The sequence below is a fragment of the Mangifera indica genome, unplaced genomic scaffold (assembly GCF_011075055.1).
Source record: "Mangifera indica cultivar Alphonso unplaced genomic scaffold, CATAS_Mindica_2.1 Un_0079, whole genome shotgun sequence".
NCBI lineage: Eukaryota > Viridiplantae > Streptophyta > Magnoliopsida > Sapindales > Anacardiaceae > Mangifera > Mangifera indica.
In genome coordinates this window covers 32,158-48,392 of record NW_025401171.1, presented here as the reverse complement: position 1 = coordinate 48,392, position 16,235 = coordinate 32,158, and the positions used below count along the sequence as shown (strand labels likewise).

Here is a 16,235-nt window from a genome sequence, read left to right as displayed (position 1 = left end):
TCTTTTCACTTTTTGGACATAAAGTCTTTTGTTTGTATTGTATCATACACTAGTGATGAGATGAAAGTATGTACATATAATATTACTAATATTAAAATATTTGTCTTCCAACTTGGATAGCCAGTGAGATATGTGGAGAAAAAGACCGTCAGAGGGAGAAGCTATTAGAGATGACATCAAAGATTGCAAACTAAACTCTAAAGAGAAAAAATATTGTTTTTTAAAACTTGACATAAGGGAAAATCATTAGTTTTTAGGGTTTAGAGAGAGAAAGAGATAAATTTTAAAACTAACAAATTTGATTAAATTTAACTGTCTATAAGTAGATAAAAGAATTTTTCAAAGTTAAATGATAAGAACTTAAGAAAACAATAATCTTTGGTTGAGAATAGTATTTTGGCCTAAAATAAATTTATAAAACTCAAAATCATATCATTAGGGTCCGTTGATAGCTATTTTGTTAGTTCATTTAGTATTACTCTTTACTATTGTAACTCTCCTTTCTTACTTGTCAAGCAAATTTAAGAGAGGTACATCTTGAATAAATTGATATTAGAACCGTTAATTAATAATTATTCATAACTCATAATCTAACCGTCTAAGATGCAGTAAAGTGGTATATAAAATAACCATTTGCAATTACTTTACTCATTTATAACAATTAAATTGATCCCAATTAAATTAAAATTTGAAATTTTGTCAACATTTTAAATGACAAAAAATGATATAGTATAATTCATAAACCATAGTTAATGGGTCTAAATTGATCTTGTCTCAAACTCGTCTCTTTTAATTAAGTTTAATCATCCTAGACTCTATCAATATGATCAATACTATAAGTTAATATCACTAATAAAGATAAATTATCTTAATAATCTTTTATTATCCGAATCAACATGTTTTAAGGTCTTTCTAACTTTGTAGTCTTCATAAATTATAGGGCTAGAGCTCCTCTCGGCAAGGTAATTAACCTCTTTCCATTCGACTTTTTTGTTATTTTGTGCATGTTAAAGTCCTCATGCCTTACAAATTATATGTAAATCTAAAGGAAATCCCAAAATTTAATGTACAATTTGACTAATTCTAATTTTTCTATATTAGTTATATTTGTCAATGTCAATTCTCTTCATTCCTTTGTCTTGTCTATTAATTTTCTATTTCGTTCTTTTCTATGTGATATGACTTGATCAAGCTTAGAAGAATTATTTTTTCCTTCTTTCAATTCTGTCATTACATCATGTCTTTGCAATTGCAGGCTTCTCATACAGATCATACTAACATAAATCCTGGATAATTCACAGTGACAAACATGGTAATTAAGAAGAAACGACAAGGGTATTTTAGGAAAAATATTTTATTGTGAAGTCCTATGGATGCTTTCATTTACTCTTTTGGTAATTTCCTTTGACGTCTGTTTATGAAATCTTTTCTCCTTTTTTGAATGGTTTCATATTCTTTCTTACCTTTTATAATTGACCTATCATCTAAATAGTTAATTGGATATTCATTGCATCATCTAAATAGTCAATTGGATATTTTCCTCCTGCCTTATTAGATTTTCAAGATTCCTTATTTAATTCTAGGTTTCATGGGTGAACTCTTTGAACTTTTCTCTTAAATTATATTATATTGTTATTTACTGTGAAATTTTATATGAACTTGTCTTCTGGATTTTGTTCTTTTAAGTTATTTATTAACATGTGGGGTGGTTTTAATTTTGGTTTTTGGTTTGTGGATTTTGTTCTTGAATACAATTGATACCGAATCTCTTAACTTACTAAATGAAAAAATGGACTCTATCTGTAAATCCAGGAGGAAACTTGCAGCAAATTCTCATCAGTTCTCATCATTCAAAGACCATTTCAATCTCGATAAGCTCGACATGGAAAGATGCCTGGATGATAATGAAGGTTTGTGGTTGTCTTCAGATTTTCCTTCGCCTTCGAATTTTTTCGCAGAGCACAGACTCTCTGGTAAGTTTCATCTCTATGTTGATCATTTCTTAATTTCCTGAAAATCTGATTCTGAAAAAAATAAAACCTTTGCTTGTTGCAGAAGAAACTTTCCTGGACGGCCTGGATCCAGGGAATTATGAAATACATTTAGGAACCAGTCTCGAATTGACTTCTTCAGTTTCGGATAAGGAGAAAACTTGTAGCCCCAATCCTGAAGAGACCCTGGAAGATTTGGATGATGATGAACCCCTATTCTGGCCATTTGAACTTGAACGGTGTTGGAATCCTGAAGAAACCTGGAAAAGTTTCACAATGTCTCCCCGGAAAGACATAGAAAAACTTGAAAATACTCCTGGAGGGACCTGTAAAACCCATTCAAAAGAGAGGCATAAGAGAAAAGCAATGATGAACTCAGGCAGTAGCAATAAGAATGTCAGGAAACTCAACAACATGCCTTCAAGATTGCGAAATTCGAAAAAACATTCTGCAAAAATTGTTCCATTAGAGATTGAAGATAATATAAAAGAAGCAACATCTAAGAATAGTTATCTCTTCCAGGATGTTCTTGCAATGAACCAGGAAGTTCCAATCGAGACTTTTTTAGGCCTTGGCGAATTCGATGGACATGAGGGGGTTGATTCTGATGTTAATGTAGATGCTTTCTTCATGGAAGAGTGTTTATGAGAATACAAGAACATGATTGTTTTGTTTTGGTAGTTATAGGATTTTACAGGAGGGATTGAACAATAGAAGCATTGTTCCGTCAGGTATCATTTATTTTATTTATTTATTTATTTTTTATCACATGGGAGATGTGTTCAAATTGCTAATATACCTTGTATGTAATGTTTAATTTAATTGGAGGATAGTAAAGCTTTCAAAATTTTGCCAGAATGTTTTAAATTTGTCAATTCGATACAGATTTTACTATCGATAAGATGGTATAATGATATTATGTTATTGTTAGGAGATTGGGTATAGATATAGAATAACTTTTTCATTCAAGCAAATTGAATAATTTTAAATTTGAGATAAATAGAAAATTAGATCATACACTTCTAAATTTAATACTAATACATTAGTATTGTGTTAAGTATATGACACTATAATAATTCAGTTGAGTAATATATTCATGGACTGGTGTTGCTTTTAAATACTGAAGTTATTTAATACGAAAACGAGAATGAAATGTGGAAATGTAGAAACGGAAACATAAAACACATTTTCTAAAAAATATAAGAAACGAAAACATGAGAAAACTTATAAATGTAAAAAATATAAGAGTTTTCTTCTTATATAAATACCAATTTTTTATAACAAAAAAAAAAAAACTTGTATAGCAAAAAAAAAATAAAAAAAGAATAAAGAGGAAGATTACGATAAAATGAAAGCATAGAACTCACTACAAAGTGTTTTTGTGTAAACACAAGTAAATATTAAAGAAGAAAACAATAATACACATCAATCTATATATCATATTGGAGAGGATTTGAGTAACACGTCAGAGAGTAAACAGGAGATGAATTGAATATAAGATTTTGGGACACTTAGGGTTTGAAAATGTAAAAGATGTATGTTTAATCAATTTTCATAATTTTTCTTTTAAAAGAAATACATTTTTTCCTTTTAAATGCATTTCAAATTTTTTCAAAAATTTCAAAGCAAGGCCGAAATGTTTCACACCATTTTTGGGGTGTTTTGGAAACAAAAACATTTCCAAAATGCGGAAACACACCATATGGTGAGTTTATGTGCTTCCTAGTACTGAGGTAATCACTTCACCATTTCCATGTGAGGTCGTCTTGGATCCTTCAAAAATTGACTAAGAAGATGAGCTCCATAAATTAACCCGAGGGTAATAGCTTCCTAATTAATCGAACCATTGATAGGCTAAGGCATTTTCTATAGGTGTGAGTTGACAATAATTTCATATTGACATTCTAAGATTATAGTTTACGGTCGCTAATGTATCCTCACATGCACATCATAATTATTGTTTTCATCACCTCAAGACAAACATACAAGTAAAATGCATTAGAACAAAGTTAATTTAGTGATTGTGTTGGAAAACAGTCAAGACATATAGATTGCTTGATTTCCAAAATCAATGAAGGCATGCACTTTATAACATCAATTCTAATGTAGGAATGCAACTTTATAACATAGGTTACAAGCAATGGTCAATGATTCATTTTTTAGGTCTACGATATTACATCATAAATCATGACTATCAACATTGTCAAGTCATTCAATACACTTGCTATTCAAACACCATGTGTGGTATGTATATTAATTGTGAATCACACATGGCAAAAAAACTTAGACTAATCATCCATTTTTATGTCAATTCACCAATAACTTATTCAAACACAAAACCATCGATAAAATAATAAAGAAAATCACAAACAATTAAAGCCATTTAACACAAAACACAATAGTTGAAACCCTCTATAATCGATATCTATAGAATCTCAAATTTCATTAACAAACAAATAAATTTTAACATTATAAGTAAGAAAAAGATGAAGATGAATGATTCACTAACATTTCCCTAACTTTTAGCAAGAAAAAAAATACAAAATGTCAGAAAATTCTACGAAAAGTTGGGTATGTGGGTTGTGTATGCAGGTTTTAAAATGTTGAAAATGATTCCAAGATTTGTTTTTATATGGGTAATTCTGTCCAACCATAATGTTTTGGTCGTAATGTATAACCCCTGAAGAATTAGTCAAGTTTGTAGACACCCTCTTAATTGGGTCATTTTTGTATGCGCCCTCTTAATTGGATAATTTAATTAATTACAATTTTTTTAAAAAACAGGGAGAATATTGTTATTATATCAAATATCAAGGGCATCCATATCTATTAATAATCTTCGGGTGTATTTCAATGATCTAAATATAAGGGACGCTAATGTAATTGACTAAAAGGAGTGACAACTCCAAAAAAGATCGAGTCCAAATCCAACAGATGCCGACACAACAACTTCACATTAGAGAGACGTCGTCGGCTTTCTTCAGGAGTAGAAGCAAACAACCGTCGTATCGACAAGTTCCGGTCGTATTTGTGGGTGCACCCACCCCGGTATCCTTCATACTCTCTGTTGTTGGTTGAACGGATGGAAGAGTAAATTGACTGAACGCATGAAGTAAGAAAGACTGTTGGATAAAATGGTGAAGGAAGCAGTGGTTGTAGGCAGTTAGATAATACGGTGTCGTGTTAGTATAAGAAATTGAGCAAAACATTGTCATTTAGCATTGCAGGAGGAATAACATTGTAATAATGAAACGGTGTCGTTGGGAGAATAAGTTGTGCGTCATCGTTTTGATGGCGCGAATAATGTAAATATGAATGCATAATGAAATGAGTTGGTTTTTGGCGCTCAACACAAATTCACGTGTTTTCTTCCTACTCTGCATTATTTCCCTTCCTCTCAATCTTTCTGTAATTTCTTCAAAAAAAAATCAAGCAGACGTATCAGTGGTATCAGAGCCAAGACTTGGCCATGGCAGATGGGACTCGTTTTCAAGATTTTCGGCCTGAGATGACACAGATGGTGGCGCAATTAGTGACAAAATCGGAGAAGGGGCAACAGGATCGTTTGCAAGAGTCTCAAACAAGACTTTAGCAGACGATAGAGGAATTACAAAAGTTGATTGAAGGACTGAGTCTCCAGCAAACGGAGGTTGTTTCTAAGGTCGCAACAAGGCAGGAAAAAGGTACATCGAAGGCTATGATGGATTCACGACATCATTAGGGCAGAGCACCGCATTTGGATTTCTCTCGCTTTAATAGAGAGGATTTTGAAGGCTCAGTATTAATTTGAAGTAGATGGCACTCCTACTACGGACAAAATTAAAATTGCGGCTTTGTATTTGGATGGCAAAACTATGCAATGGCACTAGGGACACAAGAAGACTAAAGGTGATATGGTGTTATCTTGGGAGGAGTATACCGCTGCGATGAGAGCAAGATTTGGGAACTGCGCCTATGATGATCCTCTGGCTGATATGAAGAATCTCAAACAAGCAGATTCTCTTCAACATTACCTTGATTGCTTTGATGAGCTATGTCCTAGGACCGGTGTTTGTGAAGATCAAGCTTTCAGTTTCTTTTTAACGGGATTGATAGATGAGTTACAGATGCCAGTACGTATTTTTACGCCTAGGTCATTATCTGAAGCTTACTCTTTAGCAAAGTTGCAAGAGATTATAGTGGTAGTTCTCAAAAAGTAGCCTAAACCTGGAGTGAAGATGTTGTAGGTACCTGCTGTTAGTAAGCCTGTAAACTTAGGGACAAATGTTAATGTTGGACCATCTAAGCAAGTTACTTCTGCTGGATTATTGCCTACTCCAAATATCTGTAATTTATCGCGAGCACTTCCACCAAAGACGGCTACAAGTAATATGTTCGATGAAAAAAGGGTGAAGGGCATATGTTTTTGGTGTGATGAGAGGTTTGTGCAAAGACACAAATGCAAGAAGAGGCAAGCATTTGTTATTCAGTTGCATATGGAACCTGTGGAGGAAGAGACTACTAATGTAGTTGTTGCAGAACTAGAGAATGCAGGATTGATGCAGCTTTCTTTACAGGCTTTGCAAGGATTAGTGGGGTTCCGTATTATGAGAATTATGCGCATGCATGGCAGGAGGTAACTCTGTATTTTGGTGGATTCGGGAAGCACTCATAACTTTTTGAGTGAGTACACAACTCAGATGTTAGGGTGCCCAATAAAGAAAGTAGAAAGGGTGCAAGTCACAGTGGCTAATGGCCAAGACTTGCAGTGCAAAGGGTGGTGGGAAGGGTTGGATGTTCGAGTGCAGGGACAAGCTATTACAGTGGATGCTTATACACTTCCATTGGAAAGCTCTAATTTGATCTTGGGAGCACAGTGGTTGGTAGGGTTAGGCGACATAATTTGGAACTTTAAGACATTGACTATAAGGTTTTTTATAGGAGAGCAGAAGTATTTCTTGCAAGGATATAAAGATATGCAGGTAAGTTGTATTAGAGAGGAGTAACTAAACAAACTTCTGTTTAAGAACCAGCAGTTGGCTTCCATTCAGTTAATGTTGGTGACTAATCTAGGAGTGGAAATGCAACTTTATAATCTGCAAGCTGGTAAGGATAGCATAGCAGGGCTTGAGAGTGAATTGGAGAACCTTTTGGTCAAGTTTCAGACCCTTTTTGAAGAGCCAACAGACCTACCACCAACAAGACTACTGGATCACAAAGTTATGCTCAAGAAGGTGCTAAACCAGTGAACCTCAGGCCATATAAATTAGTAGAGTTCAGAAGGATGTGATTGAGAAGTTGGTGCAAGAGATGCTGGATTCATGGGTGATTCGAAACAGTAGCAGTCCCTACTCCAGCCTTGAGGTATCGGTTAAGAAAAAAGATGGGACTTGGAGGATCTGCATAAACTATAGATCACGCAACCAAGTAACCATTAAGGATAGGTATCTCATACCCCTCATAGAAGAGCTTCTGGATAAGTTTGGAGGTGCAGTAATTTTCTCAAAAATTGACCTAAGTTTGGGATATTGGCCAATCCAAATGCATCCCTTTTCTATAGATAAAATGACATTTAAAACTCATAAGGGACATTATGAGATTTTGGTGATGTCGTTTGGTTTCACTAATGCTCCCTCCACCTTCTAAAACATCGTGAATGCTATATATATACATATAGCAAGAATCAAGATGATCATTTGAATCATTTGTAGGTTGTATTGAAACTACTAGAGGTGAATCATTTGTATGCTAAGAGAAGCAAGTGTATTTTTTGAGCTTCATAGGTGGAATACCTAGGCTATATAATCAGTGCTACTGAAGTGAAAAACTGATCCTCAGAAAGTGGCAGCAATCTGAGACATGGCTGTGCCTGCATCACCAAAGCGGTTAAGGGCATTCTTAGTCATGGCTGGGTATTATAGGAGGTTTATAAAGTGATATGGAGAATTAGTTAGACCTCTCACTGAGTTGTTAAAGAAGGAATCCTTCTGCTGGAATGAAGCTGCACAGCTTTCTTTTGAGCAACTCAAGTCTTGTTTGAGTGCAACTTCATTCTTAGCACTCCCTGATATGAACAAGGTTTTCCTGGTTGAGGCAGATGCATCGAGTTATGGAATTGGTGCAGTCTTGATGCAAGAAGGCCACCCTGTTCAATATATCAACAAGGTCTTGTCTCCCAAAAGTCGCCTCTTGTCTGCATATGAGAAGGAAATGTTAGCAATCCTGTTCATAGTAAATAAATGGGAGCATTATTTGACAGTTCAACGTTTCATTATAAGAACTAACCATCAAAGCTTAAAACACTTACTAGAGCAAAGAGTGACTACCCCTTCTCAACAAGTATGGGTGGCAAAATTGTTGCAGTTTGACTAAGTGATAGAGTATAAAAAGGGAAGGGAATGCAGTGGCTAACACTCTCCCGAGAGCCTCCTTTTTGCAAGCTTATACTTTAACAATGGTTGTAATACCTGTTGAATTGATGTCCCAAATTGAAGAAGGTTGGCAGCAGGATATTCACTTGAGGCACATTATTGCAGCTAAGGAAAAAGATCCTGAAGCATATAGCAAATTTGAGTGGTAGCATGGGCAATTGCGACGGTAAGGTAAACTGGTTGTTGCTAATTGTTGCAAGCTGCAAGATCAGTTGTTAAAGCTCTTCCATGATTCTCCTGTTGGGGGGCATTCAGGGGTGACAGTTACTATGAAGAGATTGGCTTCTGTAGTATATTGGAGAGGTATGTGGAAAGCTGTCTGCAACTACATTCGAATTTGCTCCATTTGCTAGCAGTATAAACCTGAAAATCATGCCGCTTCTGGATTGCTGCAACCTTTGTTAATTCCATCAGGAGTTTTCTAGAATTTGACCATGGGCTTTGTCGAGGGGTTGTTGAAATCTCAAGGGAAATCATCCATGGTGGTGGTAGACAGACTAACCAAATATGGTCACTTTATGGCTCTCAACCACCCATTTTCATTGGAGACAGTAGCTCACCTCTTCATGGATAATGTATTCAAACTCCATGGCAATCCTCACACTATAACTATTGATAGAGGTGTGGTGTTCCTTAGTAAATTCTGGCAGGACCTCTTCAGATTGTAGGGAGTTTGCCTCCGATACTCCACAGCATACCATCCTCAAATGGATGGCCAAACTGAAGTGGTGAATAGGTGTCTGGAGGTGTATTCAAGATGTATGGCAGGGGAACTTCCTCAAACTTGGGTTTACTAGTTATCCTTAGCTGAACATTGGTATAGCATTAGCTATCATTCAAGCATTGCTGTGACTCCTTTTGAAGCTTTATACAGGTATCCTCCCTCGTTGCATCTTCCCTACTTCCTAAAGGATTCCAGTGTGGCTGCGGTGGAAACTATGTTGAGGGTAAGAGGGTCTACTATCAAAATTCTTCAGCGTAATCTTACAAGGGCTCAGCATAGGATGAAGTCGTTGGCTAACTGCAAAAGGACTAACCACAGCTACCAGATTGTTGACCTGGTTTATGTGAAATTGCAACCCTGTCATCAGGTGTCAGTTCATCAAGGCAATCCTAAGCTCCAACCTAAGTATTTTGGGCCATATCAAATTATTGAAGCTATTGGGAAGGTAGTTTATAGGTTACAGCTCCCTGTCAATGCCATGATATATAACGTTTTCCATGTTTCCTTTCTGCGTCCAACTTATGCTCGCATCCAAGCTTCTTCTGTCTTACCACCACAGTTCCAAAAGGCTGCTAGATATCCTCAGAAGGTCCTTGACAGGAAGCTTGTCAAGCGTGGCCATGCTCCACCTGCCAAACTGTTAATTCAATGGCAAGGGGAGTCAGCCGAGACTGCAACTTGGGAGTTTACTGAGACGCTCAGGCATTGGTTCCCTGATTTCTCCCTTGAGGACAGGGAAGCTCGGGAGGGGGCAACTGTTGCAGGCTGAACAGATGGAAGAGTAAATCGACTAAATGCATGATGGAAGTAAGTAAGACTGGTGGATAAAACGGTGAAGGAAGCAGCAGTTGTGGGTAGTTAGATAATGCAGTGTAGCGTTAGTAAAAGAAATTAAGCAAAACATTGTCGTTTAGAATTGTTGGAAGATTGCTATTGTAATAATGAAACGGTGTCGTTGAGCCAATAAGTTGTGCGTCATCATTTTGATGGGCTCAAATAATGTAAATACGAATACATAATTAAATGACTTAGTTTTGGGCACCCAACACAGTTCACGTGTTTTCTTCCTTCTCTGCATTCTTTCCCTTCCTCTCAATCTTTTTGTAATTTCTTCATGAAAAAATCAAGCAGACGCATCACTCTCTTATCGCTTACTAAAGAAACTCATTTTGTTGTTTGATTGAATTGCTGATTATTATGATGATTAGGGTTTTGTGATTTTGGGGTATTTTTGTATTTTATGCAAAAAAATTGCGCAGATTTGACATTAATGGAGGAGTAAAAATTCAAAGTTGATCACTTTTGTTTTATTAAAAATAGAAGGGAATGTCATTGCTAGAAACCAGTTCAAAGTTCAGTATTTTTATAATTTTCAGTGATTTTATTGAATTTTGTTAAGTTGTTTCAGTCAGGTTTATTTTCGCTGATTGCCGACTGCTATATTTTTTGTTTAAAACTAAATCCATATAAACTTATCTTGATCTCCTTTTAGAAATAAATGAAACAAAATTGCTCTCGAGAAATTTCCCACCAAATTCTGGCACTGCATTATATTTAAAGTTGTATGTTTTAATAGTTTATGCTTGTAATTTAACTTTCCAATATTTATGATTTTTAAGTTTTAGTTTTATTGTATATGCAGTAGAGTGATCAGAGGTGGTATTTAGTTTTTACAGAAAAAGATTATGTGTTGGATAACAAAACACCTAAATATTTCTTAGTTTCAAGGACATATTCGTTTGTTTTGAAAAAATTTCCTCAATTGTTAATGGACAGAAAACATGTGTGCAGGATATTTTCTCTGAATCTTGAGTCAAGCAGGTATAAAGCAAAAGAAGAACCATGGACTCAGATGAAGAGCAGTTGGAGCAAGAGATGATGCCACTGAGCCTAAGACCAGAGTGGTCTGATGTCAAACCCATTCGACAAGACGATGGCCCGAATCTTGTTGTTCCAACTTCCTACGAGCAAGAATTTAGAGAAACCATCGACTGCTTTCGTGCCATCTACTCAGCCAACGAGCTCTCTCCTCGTGCTCTTCAGCTAGCTCATGAAGCCATCCTCAATCCAGGAAATTACATGGTAATTCATCAAATCCTTTTGTTTTTGTGCAATTATTGTATTTTCAGGACATTTTGGTTGTGTTTTTTTTGCAGGTGAAAGTGCTTATAATGATGTACAAGTACAAATGTATGTATGAGTTTGACTTTGAATGCTATAATTATAATGTTTCATATTACAAGGATTGAAATTTATGTACATAAAACTGTTGTTCCGGTAATCCTGATGAGCATGAGACTTAATTACTTGTTCAGATCAAGACACTAAAATGGGTAAATTTGTTTCTGAGAATGGGGAAGTGAACATGTGCAAGATTTTCATAAATGTTAAATATTTGGGATTATTGTGATCTTGTGGTGAAATTATTGGTGACGTTATTATTTATATACAAAAAACTGTTCTGGTAATCTTCATGTGCATTAGACTTATTTACTTGTTCAGATCAAGACACTAAAAATGGGTAAATGTGTTTCTCAGAATGGGGAAATGGACATGTGCAAGATTTTCATGAATGTTAAATATTTGGGATCATTGTGATCTTGTGGTGAAGTAATTGGTGTCATTATTGTTTTTGAACAAGTTCTATTAGAGAATATACAAAAGGAGCCATCATTTCTCCTCTTCTTTGAAGGTTTGGCATTTCAGGCATCAATCATTTGAAGCACTTGATGCTGACTTGCTTGAGGAACTCGATTTTGTTGGATGTATTGCCAAGGGTAACTCTAGAACAGTCAAATATGGTGAACCGATGGATCAGTGCTTCTTTAATCATTTCAGTTTTATTATTTCTCCCTATATGAAATTTGTAAGTATAGAACAAAATAATGTTAAATGGTTATGTGTCTCAAAAATCATCCACTAGCAGCGAAAGTGGGTTCTGAGCAGGCTACCTAATGTCTGATGCTGTAAGCATATGTTTTTTATAGGTACCTGAAGTGCTCTTCTTACAACAAGGCTCTTGCTGCCGTTTAACAATCTTCACCTGCAGAAATTTTCACAGCAACGCAGCCAAAGCACCACAACTTCCAGCAAAGTAAATACTCCTACCACAACTCAATACAATCTCACAACAATCAATCCAGTCACAAAGCGATAGAAGAATTTAGAAAGTAAACACACATTCTAGAATTGTAATTTTGTATTGAATATTCATTTAAGCACACAACATTGATATCAATACAGATTGGGTTCTGTTTATGGAAATCATGAAGTGTCTCACACTCCTATTACATAAACAAAGAAGATAACCACAAATTCCTATTATATAAACTAGGAAAAATAGCCAATATGCAAGGCATTCGATGGGCCTGCACTCTCCCTCAATTTTTTCCACACTATCTGAAATTTTCTGATCTCTCCCTACTGCTTTTTCCTTCTTTTTTAATATACTGCTTTTGTGCTCCTTCCTTTGCTCTCTCCCCTGTTGCCCATGTGCCCCTTCTTTCCTTAGATTGCTCCACCTCATCACACAACTTTAATCTTCTGCCCTTGCCCTTATATTTCTTGTACACCCTAGGTCCTATCAGTTTCCGAATTGTTGAGCCAACACATTATGCATAGGATGGAGTGATTTAGCCATTTGGGAAAATTCTTCTTCAATGAGTTATAACATTATATGTTATCTCGACTCTGAAAATTATTAAGAGGAAATGAAATAAGATAATAAATGAACTGAAATTCATTTTTATGGAAAGATTCTCTTTGCATATATCCACTAGGTACTTTATCAGGTTAAACTAGTTCTCGTTGCTGTATTTAGTATGTTGTTAGGCTGGAGAGTCGATTTGTTATGGTTTGAATCTTGTGTACTCATCAAGATTGATTTGCTATCACACATGACCTTAATAAGTAGTGGCTTCCTTAAAACGATAGGAGGACTTTGTGAATCTTAAATGATCAAAACAAATTATCAGGTTAATTGTACCTGGCTAACATTATAGTCTTTGCTCCCAGCACCGGTGTATCACTGAAAACAATGATGATCACTGTTTTTCAGGCATCATAGGCGGTGGGTTGCTCAGAAATTAGGGACTTCTCTGACAAGCAAGGAACTTGATTTCACCAGGAAGATACTTTCCCCTGATCCCATAAATTATCATGCCAGGTCCCATAGGCAGGTTTGTTAGCATCATGTTACTTAAACATCAACAACACAATATAAAAATACTTCTACAAAGTCTTTTAGGTACTCTTTTTCAGTTTTTCAATTTCCATTGGTTGATTGAGTAGTTATAGCTCCATTAGGCATTTACCTTTTGTATTGTAAGTGAAATATAGGATTAAAAATGTAGTTTACCTTTTCCAGTGGGACTTCAGGCATTAGGAGGGAGGGAAGATGAACTTGACTATTGTTGGCAGCTTCTTGAAGAGAATATATACAACAATTGTGCATGGAATCAGGTAATAATAAAATGTCTACACATTGCTGTTCGGATCTTAGCCACAATAAGAATGTTTCTGAGATGCTTTTGAGAAAGCTTCTATAAGTACTCTATCTTGCACAAGCATCTGGCAATGCTTTGTAGTTAAGAATCTGCTGGATGCTTATCTATCCTCAAAAATTGCTTTTTATATTTTAGCTAAATGTTACAAATGAAATAAAGAAGGCTCTTTTGCAATTTTAGTTGTTTTACTAGTACCAAAAGCACCTGGATATATACCTGTTAATTAGTAAACATGAAATGCATGATGAATACCATAGTTCCAGCTTTTAAGCTTTTACATTAGAAACTGAATGGAAGATTGGGATCAAAAGTAACATAAACCTCTTCTTTGAATTCTTTTAGCACTAGTTTTGATTAAAACCTTCCTGAAACTTTTAAATGCATGGTTCATTATTTTTAAAGTTCTCCTTGGCTTCATGTGCTCTTTGTATATAAGAGTTGTTGGAGAAGTTTGCCACTTTATGGCAGTTACCCTCTGTGTGTGTTTCTCTTTTACTAGCAAAATGCTCCCTTACTGGTACAGTAACATTAGCATGCCAGTTTCCAAGGATGTCTCCTTTTGTATGCTTCCCTTTTACTTGCATTTCTATGTTTGCTGTATGCGGCAATACTTTGTAATAACTAGGTCTCCCTTAATTGGGGGCCTCAAGGCCATGAGAAACTCGGAAGTAAGCTGTACTGTTGAAGCCATTATGGCCTATCCTGATAATGAGAGCCCATGGAGATACCTTCGAGGCCTTTACAAGAACGACACTGGGTCTTGGAATGATCCTCGAGTCTCCTCAATATGTTTGAAGGTTTTGAATACTCAAGGCAACTATGTATTTGCTCTGAGCACGCTTTTAGATCTGCTTTGCCACGGTTTTCAGCCAAGTCAAGACTTCAGAGAAGCCATAGATGCACTGACTCCAGAATATAATCCAGCTGATTCTGACTTGGCTAAGGCAATTTGTGATGTTTTGGAGCAAGTTGATATTATGAGAGCTAGCTACTGGAGCTGGCGCAACAGCAAGCTTTCTCCAGTGGCCTGAAAGTAAATGAGCGATGGTATCATGACTTTTATAGAATCCTAGTTTTAATCTGATTAGGCTAGTCTAATGAGAGAGTCCCATGCATACAGTGAGCGATTAATGAAAAGTAACTCCTGCTACCTGTGTTATTGTAGCTTCATATTCTCTTCAGTTTTTTTGTCCTATCAATTGAATTCATATTAATTATTTTTCTATTTCCTTCTTTTCTATGTAATGATTTGTACAAGCTTAGAAGAATTATTTTTTCCTTATTTCAATTCTGTCACCACATCATAACTTAATTTTTCATTTTTCCTTTTTGTCTCTTCGGAATTCTTCAAAAAATCGCTGGTCCTTGCAATTGCAGGCTTCTTATATTCTAGGTTTCCTCATCAATTATATTTGGGAACAGGCCTTCCTGACAATTTGCATTCTGAAAAAAAAAAAAAAAAAAACTTGTTGCAGAAGAAACTTTGCTGGAGGGCCTGGATCCAGGGAATTCTGAAATAGATATAGGAACCTATCTCAATTGATTTCTCAGGTTTTGGATGAGGAGAAAATTGTAGCTCCAATCCTGAAGTCAAATTGTTAAATTATCCTGAAGAGACCCTGGAAGATTTGGATGATGATGAACCTCTATTCCTGCCATTTGACCTTGAGCAGTGTTGGAATTAGGAAGGAACCTGGAAATGTTTCACAATGTCCCCCCGGAAAGACAAAAAGATTTGGAAATCCTCCTGAAGGGACCTGTGAAATGCATTCAAAAGAGAGGTATAAGAGAAGAGCTACGATGAACTCAAGCAGTACCAAAAAGAAGGGACATTTAATTTTTAACCCTAATCTGAGCCCATTTATACATTTATATCATACTATTCACACTCTAAACATTTTTACCATTTTGTATGTTGGATTACCTAAATTGTCCCTATCTTCAACTTTGAGAAACTAGACAAGACAACACTATTCTCTTTATATATTATACAAAGAGAGAACATATGCGAATATTTGGTATCAATAGGTTTATATATGTGTTAGATAAGATTAAGTGAATTTAAAAATTTTTTAGATTAAATTATATTAAGTTTAAATTCAAATCTAAAAAATTTTAAATTTACTTGATCTTATTTTTCTAAATCATGATTGGTATTAATCTAATATTAAAGCAGTACATGCAAAAATAATCCAATAATTGAAGGCCTTCGCATGGCAAAACTTGGTGACAATAAAAATATTCCCATATATTTTATATGCAAAGAATATATTCTTTGCAATAAGGAATATGCAAAATACATTATGCATGCTTGCTTCTTCCACGTGTTCATTCATGTGAATGTATGCAGAATACATATTCTGCATCCTTCTTGCAAATTATTTTCTGCGAAAGCATATTTTCTATCATAAGAGTATTACATATAACATAAGAAATCATCGGATTGTTTTCCTGTGAACGAGGAAAATTCAGTGAACAGCTTCATCGATCATTGATCGACGATAAAACTTCTTGGATTGACAACAGTGACGCAATGGTAGGACAACAGATGAGGTTTCTTATTTTTTATATAAAAATGAAATGGAAGAACAAGTTGGCACCAACA

At 35.4% G+C, this 16,235-nt stretch overlaps 1 protein-coding gene and 1 pseudogene across 1 annotated transcript; both read left to right on the top strand.

Moving 5' to 3' along the window:
- The first annotated feature begins 1,789 nt into the window (after window positions 1–1,789).
- LOC123207455 lies at window positions 1,790–2,639 on the top strand. Its single transcript, XM_044624864.1, has 2 exons — window positions 1,790–1,973; window positions 2,056–2,639. Exons 1-2 carry the CDS (start codon window positions 1,790–1,792, stop codon window positions 2,637–2,639), a joined length of 768 nt encoding a protein of 255 aa, XP_044480799.1.
- Window positions 2,640–10,234: 7,595 nt separating this feature from the next.
- LOC123207449 lies at window positions 10,235–14,937 on the top strand (annotated as a pseudogene).
- The last annotated feature ends 1,298 nt before the right edge of the window (window positions 14,938–16,235 follow it).